The sequence below is a fragment of the Drosophila santomea genome, chromosome 2L (assembly GCF_016746245.2).
Source record: "Drosophila santomea strain STO CAGO 1482 chromosome 2L, Prin_Dsan_1.1, whole genome shotgun sequence".
NCBI lineage: Eukaryota > Metazoa > Arthropoda > Insecta > Diptera > Drosophilidae > Drosophila > Drosophila santomea.
In genome coordinates this window covers 5,217,035-5,231,299 of record NC_053016.2, presented here as the reverse complement: position 1 = coordinate 5,231,299, position 14,265 = coordinate 5,217,035, and the positions used below count along the sequence as shown (strand labels likewise).

Genomic DNA, 14,265 nt, shown 5'->3' with positions numbered 1-14,265 from the left:
TTTGACGATTCGTGGAATATGCAAATATATTTTCAAACAGGGTTTTGGTCTGCATGAATTTCCGCAGCGTCATGCATGGGGCAGGTCCTTTGAAGAAGCGAGTAATTCCACACAACGGCGAGATTCCCAGAATCGAGTGACCCAACAATGCAAAATACATTTCCGTAAGCAGAGCTGTCAACAAAGACCACTTTCCCCCCCGGCATATTATTTATCACCTTGCCCCGTGACGTCTTTTCGCAACTTGTTGCCTACTTAGCGGCGTATATCTTCGTCCTGCTGAATAATTGCCAGCGACATTAGTCATTCGCGAATATCGCCGCAACAGGCGCGAAACTTTTTAAATGTCCCGAAAATATTTCATTGATAAAAACCGCGCTGGCTTCAATTACAAGGAGCAGGAGTTAAAGGCCAGTGAAAGCTTGTCGAAGCTTTTACGCAATTTTTTGGCGCCTTTACGAGTACATCGGCTCGTTGAAATCGACGTGCTCGTCATCGGCCACCGATGGCGAATCGGGTTTAACTTCGGATCCGGCCTTATAAAGGAGGCGGCTCCGCGAGTCAACCACGCAGTGTTCAACAAGTAGTAGGTGCAACAGTTGACAGTATTCCGAATCTGATTCAGCAACTCAAACGGTTTCCAGGAATCTATTTTAAAGTGAGTGCAAACGTGTGTTTCGAGTATCCGTGCCGCAAAACTCTTTAAAACGTTTACTAAATTAATGTTGTGGCCTGTGTTTAATTTGAGCCAGCCGATTGTATTCAAAGAATACGAGAACGTGACGTGAAATCTTAGTAATGCCGTCGCTTTCGTCATCGATTACAATGTCGTCAATGGAACTCGAAATACGGCCCTAAAAAATAACCAAACAATTAGTGGATTTTCCTAAATAATATCGTGTGCATATATTAAATATGACAGATACGAAAAACGACTATTGTATTTAAAACTTTTATGCGCATTTGTTCATAATACGGAAAATGTTTTGAAAGGAAGAAAGGCTAGGATTTTATGAAAGCTACAAATTAACTTTTACTAACTTTTTATTGCTACGTTATTTAATTTTGCACTTTATCTAAAGATTTTCAACATAATTATTATTGACTTAAGACTGAAAGTTTTAATAAGAAAGAGCTTACAAATTTGAATTTTACTTTTAAAATAAAATCTTCTTGTTTTTTTTTCGGTGATTTAATTTTCTTAAGAAAGAGCTTACCAATTTGAATTTCACTTTAATAATAATATAATTATTTTTCAATTTTTTTTTATTTTTAGTGATTTTATTTTCACATGAAAGAGCATACCAATTAAAATTTCTATTTAAAAATAATTTAATTTTTTTCTTGTTATTTTTTATTTCAGTGATTTTATTTTCACATGAAAATAAAATCCATTTTTTAAATTTCGTCACACAACCCATGTTTATTTTTGAATAATTTTAAATTCAACACTGGCGACAGGTGAGCCTTCTGCTGCAGCCTTCGAACAAGAAGTGGTGGGAGGATCCCGATGTCATTGTTGCGTGAGTAGAGAACATTCATTGCCGAACCACCAGCTCAGTGGGTAGAGTGGGCGGTGGGTGGTGGTTTCTGGTTGGTGGTGAAGTGGAAGTGGTTGGAACACGTGTGTCAGAATTCATTGTCGTCAAGTGCTTTTCGTGCTGTTTATAGCCACACTGAGAGAAATGCTTGAAGATTTCATTAGTAATTTAAGTAAATAAAATTAATAATTCACTATTCACTTCGTAGGATTCAGATTCATATGAATAGTTTCTTAGAATAACATCAAATAGCTCGCTACATGTGTAACTATCGTAACTATAAAACATCACTATTAAGTTAAACAATTTATTTAGAAAGAATTTTCATTCAAATATAAATGTATAAAAGATGCCAAATAATTACCAAAACTTGGTTATTTTCTCCAGTGCACTGAAGTTGGCCGATTGTTGGTTCGGTGACTCTGACACCGATTGGCGCCAATGCAGTGCGCTGCCATTCAATTAAGATTCTTTGCCACAGCCACAGCCATAATATTTTATTGCATCCATCAAATTGTCAGACTTACACATAAAGTATGGCCCTGCCACACCCAGAAATATTTCCATGCCAATTAAATGTGCGATGGGGAATATTCGCACTCAATTGCATCACATCGTCTGATAAGATTATTTATCACCAACCCATCCTGCGCTTTCCAAAACTTGTCCAAAAATCATCCTCGGGTTGAGTGGGTGGTGCTAATTCCGGACAACGTTCAGTCACGCGATGCTAACGAAGCCTTTGATAGATGGCTCAACTTCGCGAATGCAAATGAACACCCAGCTGAGAATAAGAAGGGGAGCAAGTGCAGCCATCAGCTGTCGGCGAAACTTTGGCAAGTAATTGGGGAACAGGAGTGATGGAAACGGGAAATTGGCTTGGTTATTCTCACTGGGTCGTCGGAAAACTCAAGTTTCGCGGGTTCAGTGCTTTTGGGGCGGCAATGTCAGGGAATTGTCTGGCCCAAGGTTAAGATCCTGGCCAGATATGGGGAAAATTGAAACTGAGCGAACTAAGTGCTTGGAAAACTTTACAAGCTATGCGTTTTTGAGCATGTTTTCAAAAACTAGCAAAAAACAGGAATATAACACAGCTGTAGTAAAAGTATATTTCCTAAAATATTCTTTGAATATAAACTTATATAAGTTTCTTTAGTCAAAGAAAAGAAAATTGAAAAGTAATACAAGAGAATCCAGTAGAGCCTTAGTAAGAGCCTTACCCTTAGTAATGGGGCTAATGTCAAAACAATGTGTGGTGGGGAAACCCATTGGAAACCCACCTCCCCTCGCTCCATTAGCACTGGCTACACTCGCCTTTTGTCTGGGCTGCGTATCACAATGATGCGAGGTGCCAGGAGGTGTAGGGGCCCCCAAAAACAATCGCGAACGGGGTAATGAAAAAGGCTTTCTGGTGGGGATAATACCATATAATACACCAATGCAATGCCGACACTTTGCGTGTTCAATAAAAAGGAAAGCGGCAGGCAAAAAAAAAAAAAGAAAGGAAAACGGAAAACGGTGTCAGTGCGAGGACAACGAAGAAGGAAAGTACTTAAGCGGCGCGTCACTCAATCAGAATGATATTATTTTTAATGGCGCAAAATGGATACAATAAACAGCGAGTACGAGCGCGTGGCTGCCACGCAACGGACACGGACACGCCGACGTTGGTGGTGATCCCACCCAGAATCAAAATCAGAATCACAAAACAGCGCCAGAAGCAGAAGCGGTGTGTAGCCATATGAAGTTCGGTCGTCGCAGGATGAGGACGAAGTTTTTAAACGGAATCGGAAACTTAATTACATTTCAATTTGGGCCTAAACAAACTGTTCCGCATATGTCACTCACTGCGATGAAGTCTGATGCCGCCGGGATCGGAGTGGTGGGCGCGGGCGAACTGTTGCACTATCCGATTCCAGGGAGTGGGCACCTCCGCCGCCGGGCAACCGATGTGCCACAGTGACTATGCTCCTGGCCCAGCGGATTGCACGCAACGCTTGCTGGTCAGTCGACGAGGAGCCCTCGTACAGTGCGAACAAGATGAACGTCTGGCAAACGCTGGAGTACCTCTCGGGGCTGAGTCTGCGAAAGAAGTACAACTACGAGGGCTTCTCGGACACCCAGAATGTGATCAGAACCCTCACGCCATCCTGGCGACGGGATAGTTTCGCCGAGAAGGCCAAGGCCGAGGAGCTGACCGGCGGCACTCCCACCTCGACGGTCAAGTACACGGATGAACGCTCCGCGAGTGCTCCCATCATTGCCATCCAGGATCCGGGCATTAGTACCAGCTTCCAGAGCAGCGATAACGTCGCCATGGCCGTTCGTTCCGGGGCGAAAAGTCCGTCTGGCCTGCGCCGGAAACATCGCAGCCGGAACCGGAAGCGCAATGCTCCGCTTCTCGATCCCGAGTACGCTCTCTCGCCGGAGGATCTGCAGGACCTGGTCAAGTGCAAGTAAGAATAAAGCAATCACTTTTCGCACAGTGTGTTTAATATACTGAACTATATATATTTTTAATAATATTATTATTATTAGTATACTTAAGAAAATGACATATTTTCTCATAAATAAGACACACACTATTGGAAATTTTGAAAGGGCAAATGCATATGTCAGTTTTTCAAGTGTAACTATTCATAAAAGCTTTTCGCAAAGCTTAGCAGGAACAAAAACCACGTGGGCTGTAATAAAATGATATCAAAAACTCAAACCATTCATCTATATGAATTGGCATTGCAGTACTTCCTTTTAACAAAAATGCATATTTCAATGCCCCAACAAACAAAATGTGTTTAACAAAAATAACAAAATTAAAAGAAAAATCCGATTCTAGCTCATATTTTCTGTGTTACAACCAACATTAAGCTGATAGTTCAGGGTGAAACGGTACTGGCAGTACATAAACATAGATTATGTTGCGACTTTCAATCAACAGAAAAATGCCACCTAGGAAACTATTTGCTAAACAAAACTAAAAGCTATTGAAAATGAATGCAGCGAGAAAGTGCTTGTTTATTCCACCAAAGGTTACAAAATAAGATTATCAGACTCTCAAAGTTATTTCTTGGGTACGAATCGCGATGCCGGAAGACGTTGCAATTAAAGTTGGCGGAGCAGGTGAAAGAGACCATCGTAGAAGTGGGCGGACCGGAAATCAAATGACTCGCTGACGGGTTGCAAATGTGAATGGCATCAGTGCTGCCATTGCTAGCAACTTTGGTACATATATTCCAACTAATATTTTAACATACATTTTTTTAAAGAACTAGAATCATTGAACCATGAACTCAGCTAATTCCGCATAAAGTAATAGTAATAGGCTCCAGATCTAGCCAAGAATTCCTGATCTAGTAAGTACATGGCATATGCATTGCTTTGCCATGATTTCTCTAATAGAGTCATCACTGCTAACACAAAATGCGAGGACCAATGGCGTCACACAGGCAATGCCAAAGTTGAAAATTCGAACGTATTGGCCACCAAGAAATGAAGCAACCACCCAACCACCGGTGACTCCAACTCAATACAAAGTGTTTGCTCAATTTCCGCGCTACGAGTCGATTAGAGGAAATTATTGTATGTCTCGTTGGCATGAAATGCGGTCATAAAGCCAAATTGTTATCTGGTTTCATGGTAATGTGAGATTGCCCTTCACCACACCCGGAATCCAGCTCCTCATCCACTGTCCCTTTTGTAGTACATCCTTATAGAAGTAGTTTGCCTTTCCCTTGCGGAAAACTTTCACTCAGTGGTTCCGTGCTCAAACAAAGGGACACGGAAGAACGAGATCTAACGGTTAAATAAACACCGACAGTTGTTGGCCAGAAGCAAAGGGCTAAGGGAAAATCCGAGAGTGAAATGGTTAGAACGAAACTGGCTTTTCAGTTCCCACGACACCTCAGAGTGGAAGCCTTCAAAACAAAAAGAAATTTCAACACTTTGGCTCTGAATCGAGTTATATATTTGGCAGGGTAAATGAACGAAAGAAGTTTCAAAATTTTAGGCTTTTGGTGGTTTTGGAAAAAAGGATGTGACTACCTCTTCTGATCATCAACTGCTTATTTCTGATTTATTTTGGCTTTACTTGCTCGTGGCAGAAGTCCAAGATTTCCTACACGCGATTTGCTAGTAAAATGTTGTAGAATATCAATTGACTATCATATATCCTGTATTATCCTGAACGACAATATACCCTTTAAGCCATATTTTAAAACACACTCTACTCTCGAGATCGAAAGTCATACAAAAAGTCTCGTTATCTAAAATATATATCACTTGGAGTGTCTGAAACTTAACCTACCCTTTATTTTGAGGCTTATATACTCGAAAGCATAACATTTTAAAGGATTGACCAAGTCCTTAAACTGTTGAACACCAACCCACAGTCGAAGCTCACAAATCTTGAGCACTGCGCATTGGAAACTTGTTGACACACTACGCTGTCAAAATATTGACATTGGTGTCGTGTCCTTACGCCTAGCATTAAATGCTTTAACATGCGATGTGTAGGCCAGTCAGGACGCGAACACCGATTCGGATTCGGATTCGGATTCGGATTCTAGAGCGGCATCGGAATCGGGACTCTAGTGCCAACGCTTAGAAATCGTAAGACGCTGGGGAGCAAAGTGAAAAAGTGGGTTGGTTCATTTTCTTTCACGTGCCACTCGACGCCACACACACGTGTGTGTCAACTAGAAAGTACGAGGCAAGCGGCAGCCCAAGGAGTCGAGTCCTGCGAAAAGGGCGCCACATTCGCCGGTTGACTTTGTCGAGTTCGGGTGAAAGTTCCGCAGGTTGTGAGTTCCCGTTCGAATTGGTGCGAAAATGAGGGAATAAAGTGAACACCTTTCGATTCTCTCACCTGTTATGGCTGGAAAATCTTTGAGGGGGAAGAGGACCAAGAAATCCGTGTCAATGATGAAGATCAGTATAGAGGAGGACTTCCTCATCGACTTTGTGCAATGCACTTTGGAGCCGGAGGAGAGGTAAATGCTAGAATTCAGATAAAAAATTATAAGTTTCTTAAAAGGTTATGATTGCCGATAAAACGCAAATCATATAAATATTTTATCCATCGAACGGTTTTATTATAGGTCAATTGGAATCGCATTTCAATAACAACCAAGAGCAAACATATTTATTTGCCCAGCTACGTGTTGCAATTATCAGTTTTAATGGCCAAATGGCTGAAGACATAAATGTCAACGCTTCGGTAAATTTATGCACGTCCCTGGCATTAATTAGCGTTGCACCCTTGCAGGAGCTGAAGTTCTGCTTCCTTCTTCCTGCTCAACAACCCGCATCCTTCGGGTTCGCTTGGGTTTTATGGCTCCTCTTCAATAGCCGATGACAGGCAAGTGTAGCAGTGGCAAGGGGCAAGGGTGTAAGTTAATATGGCTCCTTGCTACGCTGCAAAATGCCGCTAATTAAGTCATAAATGTAATCAATGGGACTTTTCTGCTCTGACACATTACGCCTATAGGCAGAAAGGAGTGAAGGGGCGTCTGAAAGCAGCGTAATTAATGGTTCTTAGTTAAAAGGCAACGAGGAAAATAAAGCAAAGTACAAAATGAATGCACCAAAAGCAATCCGAATTAATGATTAACAATTTGAAACATTCTATAGAGCAGAATTAAAAATGTATTAAGATCTACAGGCAAAAATCGGACACCATTATGAACAGTGCCATAAAGCCTAACGCTCCAATAAAGTCTGGGATATATAACCATCCAATAAATCATATTCATTGCGAGCACTTACCGAATAAAAGAACAAACAAAAGCGAGACTATTTTTAATGCGTTATTGAGCCGACTAGTGCCACAAATGGCCAAAGGCAATCGGATATGCTATGTTAACCCACTCGGCGCCCACGCACACTACACTATGCAGAAATGGGTTAATGGCAGGGGAATCCCAGGTGGGCGAGCCGTAAATCATGGCCCACCCGAAGAATGGTGACAGCAGCGGATGCGACCGTTGCAAATGTCACGGGAGTTGCACTCGAGAAGTTTCGCGGAAGTTGCAATAAAAAGATGTGAACTATCACAGGAACTGATACAAACGAAGGGGTTTCCTTGTTTATGGCGAGCGGGTCATAAATTGAGGCTTGCAACTCGGGATTTTCTAGGGCACAGACATGACAGACTGCTTTCTTACCGCAACCCCTTTGGCCGTCGTGGCGTATACGTAATTTATGCATGTAGCATGTAGCATGTGACATGAGCCGGGTTATTGATACGACGACAACACCCATTGATGTCCTGAAATTTCATTATCAATGTCAATGCCAACTGGGGTAGAATTTTACTTTCCTCACCTGCTTGTGATTGAAAATTGATTGAATTGAACTTTGATGACTTTGAACTATTGCCAGTTACGATTTTCGTGGCAACATCAAAGACAACATTGTTTCTGTTAAAAATGTGTTCTGTTAATAGCCAGCTCGAATTGAATGATTTTTTATTGGGTGCTTGGGGTGGCAAAGCAATCTTGGCTTCGATCCAAGAAAACGCCTGAATAAGAATCCCTATAAACTAACCCATATAATTGTCAACTAAGCGACAAGCATTAACTAGGACTGACTAATCTTCCCATGATGAATTTCGAAAGCCACATGGCACGAGTACGGGTACGCTGATGTTTGTTAGATGAGTGCACAAGTCTCATGACCTGCCCGCATTAAGTTGCTTTATAGCATGTAGAAATAAAATACCTATTTACCATATAGAACCGCAAAAAGAAAGAAGAAAGAAGGACCACCATGTGAGCCATTGCTAAAAAGCCTAGCGAAAGTCTAAAAGTCTGACGAGCCGAGACAGTCTTCCCCCGCTTTGTCCACCGCTTATCCATGAATCCTTCTGTGGGTTCTCTTCTACACAGTCCCATCCTGCCCTGCATGTCTAACATTACGCCCAACAATTTTTGGGGTGCTGGAAGGTGAGGTTTATATGGTTGTTGTTAGTCTTGTTGGCTGGTGTGCATATCACGTGAAAAGTATAAGAAAAACTTGGGAGAACAGTGGAGCAGTTTGTTAAACCTTAGCCAGGTTTTCCAATATAGTGCATTATGTTTTAGATAAAACAAACATGTTTTATAGCTACATTAAGCAATCTACGTTAAACTGACCATATGTGAATTAAGATGCGTTTTTTTCGGAGACCTCTTAAGAGAATCGGTTCTGGTTCATTGGCACTTTAGTCTCACAAATTTCATAAGAGCCATCTTTCGTTTGGCCCATTGTGCTGGGAACGAAGCAGTTGGGGAACGACTTCTTGTCCTTGTGTTGTCGGTTTCGGGTGTTTGGCAACCAAAATAATATACTGGCGGCAGTTGGCGAACGCAGCGAGTGAGCAGCGCTATAGTAACAGGCCGAGAATGCGGCCCGACCTCATTCGTTACCAACAGTTACAAGCGCTAAAACGCCTTCAGCGGACGACCCATGTGGGATTTTCCCACCTAGGTGTGTGGGTAAGTTGATGGCACCGCCAGGTGGGGGTGGTGAAGGTTGAGCCTGTAATTAAGCGTAGAATTTACGGGCTTACATTTGCTAGAAGCCATTAACATTGACTTGTCTCCCATTTGTTCTTTTCATTATGATTGCGCACATTTTTTCATATCTCCGCCCGAATTTTCCGCTCACCTTGCCGCAACTTTTCCGTTTCAGTTTCAATTTGCCGCGCATTAGCGCCCGCCTGGAGCGTCTGATGGGCACCAATGTGGTCAAGCTGACGGACCGAAGCTACATGAAGGAGCTGCGGCAACGGATCGACGAGGATTACCGCAAACAGCTGCTGTCCCGCATTCGCGCCCGTGAGGTAAGGAATGGATACTTTCTAATCCGGGCAACCCAATTAACCCCTTTTGGAATCCAAACACAAATGTGACCAATTTGCTTGGCTGGTAATTTAATTTTCATGAAGTTTAGAAAGGGGAAAATATGAGACGAGAGTCCTAAACAAATTTGTCGCCAGGGAGAGTCACGTAGAACATTTATTTCCGAGGGTGAGACCGGGTTGTATTCGCTTTTCGATAGGATAAACCAGTCGATATCTTAAATATTTCCCAAAAATGTTCACTTTTTACAAATCTGCTTGTTATAATGTCCTCTTTCGTATTTACTTTTATTGGAATTGGAATAATTTAATACTATGTTTACAGGAAATATATCCTGTATGTAGAACTTTACTACGTTTTTGGTGGTATTTCTATTTGGTGGTTTTCTTTAGTTCTTAAGACCTTGGCATCCGGTAACTTAAAGTCTTGAGCTGTGTTTTTACACCATTGACTTGCCTACCCTTTTCAAGTTTTCCTTTTCACGGCAGCGCAGCGAAAGTGTCCCGAAGTTTTTCAATGACGCCGACACCGCCTACTTATTCTCTGTTTTCCAGCGCGCCTGGCCCAAAGCCCAAACAATTGAATCCAATGAGCCTCCGACATGAAAATGGCAAATCCAAGCCGTCAAAGTAATAAAAATTAGACCAGAAGACGAGTGGAAAGCAGGGGAAGAGATAGCAAAAGTTGCCTTTTATGTCGGCGAGACATGCGAGTCTCCAAAACTATGAAGTACAAAGTGCTTCACTGCGGATACGAATACTTAGAGATCTGTCTGTCCGATGTGTCCTTAAATGCAATTGCAGTTGACTGAAGTTTTGCAATGATACCGAGCCCATGAAGTAAACTTTCTTGACGCTTCCGATTGCATTTCGTTCATCATTACCGCGCAATGCGCCAAAAAGGCGAAAAAGGGCAGATGAAAGGTGTCGAGAAGTGTTGATGAGGTTTAGAAATTGATATTTTGGAAACACCACAAACTTCGTTTTAGCCCAATACAATGTGTAAGCCACAAAGAGGCTTATTACCACCCACACTTGGCCACATTTCGGCTTATATCAACCACAGACCCGCCGCTAATAAAGTTCAAACATTTTCTTAGGGCAACGGCTTGCTCTGCCATCAAACGATATTATTGGATGGGAAAACTAAATTTAGTTGGCTTTATTACACAAATTTAATGTTGCTAGATAACGTTTATTCTTCGCTTAATATGCTAAGAAATTGCTTAGAAAGTTCATTGAAATATCTTTATTATAAAAATATTTAATAATTTGATTTAATATGCAGTTAAAAGAAGTGGAGCGCGAACGAATGCTGATTATCGAGGGCAAGTCGGACGTAATACCTGACGAGCTGGCCGATGATCCCATTTTCATGGTCAACAAAGATGCCAACATGGAGATCCAAAAGGAGCGCTCCAAGGTGAGCTTGATTCCCGATTAGACTTTACTTAAGTTTTAACCCCTTTTCTAACCAATAGCTAAAGACCGCTCGGGAAAAGAATGCGGAGCGTTTGAAGCAGCAGGGCGTGAAATGGGAGCGGGAACGGCTACAACACGCCGCCAAGGAAGCCGAGCTCTTGGCCAAGAAACGCGAGCGGCAGCGCCAGCAGAAATTGTTGGTGGAGCAGTACAGGACGGAGGATGCGGAGAGGGGAATGGATCTGCTGCGGTAAGTAACTTAAACTCCGGCGCCATTAAATGCCGGCAAAATTAAAAATGAATAACAATACATTATTCCTTGCTGACGCTCGACGCCTTCTGGCGAAGCTTTTTATCCCCAACGAGTTGGGGCAACACGAAAAAAAAGAGGGGGGCCAAGCTGCATGTATTGTAAAAAGATGAACCCACTGGCTTAAACGGCCTTCGGTGGGGGTGGGAAAATGTGGGTGTCGACGGAGAAATTCCAGCAAATCATAGACTGAGGCTAAATGCTCTAAGTTCCAGGAAAAGTTTATTGTATTAAGAAAAACTTACTCAAATTCTATGGAAAAAGCCGCTTAAATTTAATGAGCGTTCCATAAAAATTTGTAAACAGATTAGCTAAATATTTTGGCTAAATTTTCTTGGGAAAGATTTATCTTTTATTGCTGCACAAAGGTGCTAAAAATAACATTATTTAAATATGAAATATGACAAAGTAATCAAAATTGGCAACCCTAGTTAAGGTGTATATTCAACTCAGTTTTTAGTTTCAAAAACCACTGAGTCCTTCGAAGAAAGCGTATCTCCAAATGATGATAAAAACGCTTCGTTCCCAGGGCGCAATCTTAAACCCTGTTTCTTATTTCGCCATTAATATGCATGAGTTGAATGTTTAGTGAGTTCGCTTCAGAATGTAGGCTAATGAAAGGAAACTTCCCCACTTTTCCAGCATCGAAAACGAAGACTGGCGGGAGTGCGAAAAGAGCCTGAAGGAGTTCCTCGAACAGGAGCGTGCCAAAATGAAGGAGCGTTCGCTGCGTATATCCCAGCCCTACTCGTCGGATCCCCAGGACATACAGAATATAGTGAAGGCCAGGTATAGGGATTGAATAAATATGCTTACTCTGATATTAAGAAATATGTTGCCTCTAATTAGGCAAAAGTTCCGGGAGACCGAGCTGCGTATTCGCAACCAGCTGGAGGATAAGCTCAAGGATGTGAAACTGGCGGTCACCACGCAGCAATTAACCGAACTCATCGAGGATGCCCATCGATCCAGTGGCGAGATGATTGTGCGGGAACCTTCGCTGGAGGACGATGACTTCCAGGGCGGCGAGGTGCACACCAAGTATCTGGACGATGTCACCGACGTGTCCGAGGAGACGGTGATCAGCGAGGATGCCATCAGCCTGACCCTGGCCAAGCAGCAGTACGCCGAGGAACTGGAGGCCGAGATGGAGGACGAGTTCAATCGAGGCTTGCTCATCTCCAAGCAGCAGTACGACCAGCTGCGCTTCGAGGATGAGAAGATCGTGGCGCTCAGAAATGCCAAGGTAGGTCCATCAAAGCTTACTCCTTCTTGTATAATTTATACCGAATTGCCACAGGATATTCGCGAGCTGTATCAACTGGCCGAGGAGATCATCGTGGGCCAGATTTTCGTGGAGGCACCGGAGGAGGGCGAGGAGGCGGTGGCGGAGGAGCAGGACCTCGAGATCACCTCGGACCACGAGGCCCAGGAGCCAGCCAAGGCCTGAGAAGCAATAGAGTGAATCAATTTTTACGTTCGATGGGCAGTTTTCGCGAGTTCTACAATATTTGGGAAAATATTTGGTTTCCCATCCACGGGATCGGGATTCCAGATATTTCATCAAATTGTGCATACATCAGTTAGGCTGGGGTACCCACACACTTTGTTAAACGTCGAAAGAGCAAGAGGATTCGAGAAACGTCACTCAATCACAGCGTTTAGGTTGATAACTTGATAACTGTCAATAGGGTTTAATTAAAGCTGTAACGAGGTGATAGTGCCCGCATGACAACACCAATAAAGCGGCCTAAAAATCCGAAATCAAACGCGTGAGTCAACTTCACATTTTCACTCGCCAACACCAACGTCGATAAGTATGCTACAAATATTTGCCAACGCGATACGGAAAGATATGCGGGCTTTATATAGTGTTCTGAAAATTGAATCCCCAAACAAGGATATTGCAGAAAATGAATTTGTCAAATGATAAAGTTCGCTGAGTTGACACACATACGTAATTACCCGATGATTACCATACGTATGGTGAATTTTGAATAACGATTTTTGATTTAACTTTTTTAGTTTAAATTAAATGAAGCTTACATTTTTTAAAAATAAATGTTAAAAATAAAAAGTTTCACCAAATAAATGTTTTAAAATAAATACAAAAATATATGAAATATATTTATTTATTAAATCAGTTTCTGCTAACCAGAACTCCAACCACAATTCTCCGACTAATTAGGCGCGCTGATTTGTTTATCATTTTGTTTGGCATATCGGCACATGGCGAGATTTCGAGATTGCATGTGCCAAACCAGAAGGGCGTGACGCACTTGGATGAATCGGTGTCCAATTGGGGGGGTGTACTTTGAACTGATGCAACTTAAGTCGCACAACCCGCTTGCCACAAGGAGTGGCGTAGAGTGAAAGAATGCCGACTATAAATAGCAGGTCCTGGCCAAAAATATGACATGAGGAAGCCTCCATTCAGTGCCACTTGCTCCTGCCCCCGAGCACCTAAACTTTTCAGCGGGCTATTATTGGTTTTCTCAGGGTAAGTGTCATCTTCTGTTGCCCCAGGCGATTGGCAAGAAAACCCTATATATGCTTATTTTCCTGGCCCGCCTTTTAGGCCAAAAAAAAACAACACGCACATACACATACACATACACACTCAAAACAATAACGAAAACATCGAAGGATCGTTTGGACTGTCCTCCATTACTCACGGCAATTTCACATTAAAGTGTCTTCTATTTTTTTTTAAGGCCTGCGGGCTGCGACGGTTGTTGACATCCGACTGGATGTCCAGACCCCTCGATTCCTGCTCAGTGTTCCTTTGGATTTGCAGTTAAAGTCGGGGAGCCACGGAAAGGATGGACTTTTGGCGGAGGCCAAGGACATTTAAGTTTAGGCAGCAAACGAAGAAAAACTCAATGACTTAAAGAATAAATTTAATGGAATTAAATTTAATATGCTACCATATTTGATGTTTAAATCTCTTTCTAGTACTTATCATCATTCTATAAATATAATCCTTGCCTGATCCTTTGTAAATGCACCCATATGACAATACCATTTTGCAATGAACTATGGCCATGCAATTTCATTTTGACGATTCGTGGAATATGCAAATATATTTTCAAACAGGGTTTTGGTCTGCATGAATTTCCGCAGCGTCATGCATGGGGCAGGTCCTTTGAAGAAGC

General features: G+C 42.3%; 1 protein-coding gene and 1 pseudogene across 1 annotated transcript; both read left to right on the top strand.

The window, feature by feature from the left end:
- The first annotated feature begins 1,455 nt into the window (after positions 1–1,455).
- LOC120458810 (probable DNA double-strand break repair Rad50 ATPase) lies at positions 1,456–12,874 on the top strand. The gene is made up of 7 exons (XM_039646608.2): positions 1,456–1,523; positions 9,210–9,360; positions 10,667–10,801; positions 10,860–11,050; positions 11,753–11,899; positions 11,960–12,356; positions 12,411–12,874. Exons 2-7 carry the CDS (start codon positions 9,250–9,252, stop codon positions 12,558–12,560), a joined length of 1,131 nt encoding a protein of 376 aa, XP_039502542.2. The 5' UTR covers positions 1,456–1,523; positions 9,210–9,249; the 3' UTR covers positions 12,561–12,874.
- Positions 3,379–4,001, top strand: LOC120458811 (annotated as a pseudogene).
- Positions 12,875–14,265: the final 1,391 nt, after the last annotated feature.

Excerpts from the sequence above, each read along its gene's own strand:
- LOC120458810 (XM_039646608.2), top strand. The coding sequence starts at position 9,250 with ATGGGCACCAATGTGGTCAAGCTGACGGACCGAAGCTACATGAAGGAG. Across the intron at positions 10,802-10,859 it reads TCCAAAAGGAGCGCTCCAAG|CTAAAGACCGCTCGGGAAAA; the intron begins GTGAGCTTGATT and ends TCTAACCAATAG. Across the intron at positions 11,051-11,752 it reads AGGGGAATGGATCTGCTGCG|CATCGAAAACGAAGACTGGC; the intron begins GTAAGTAACTTA and ends CCACTTTTCCAG.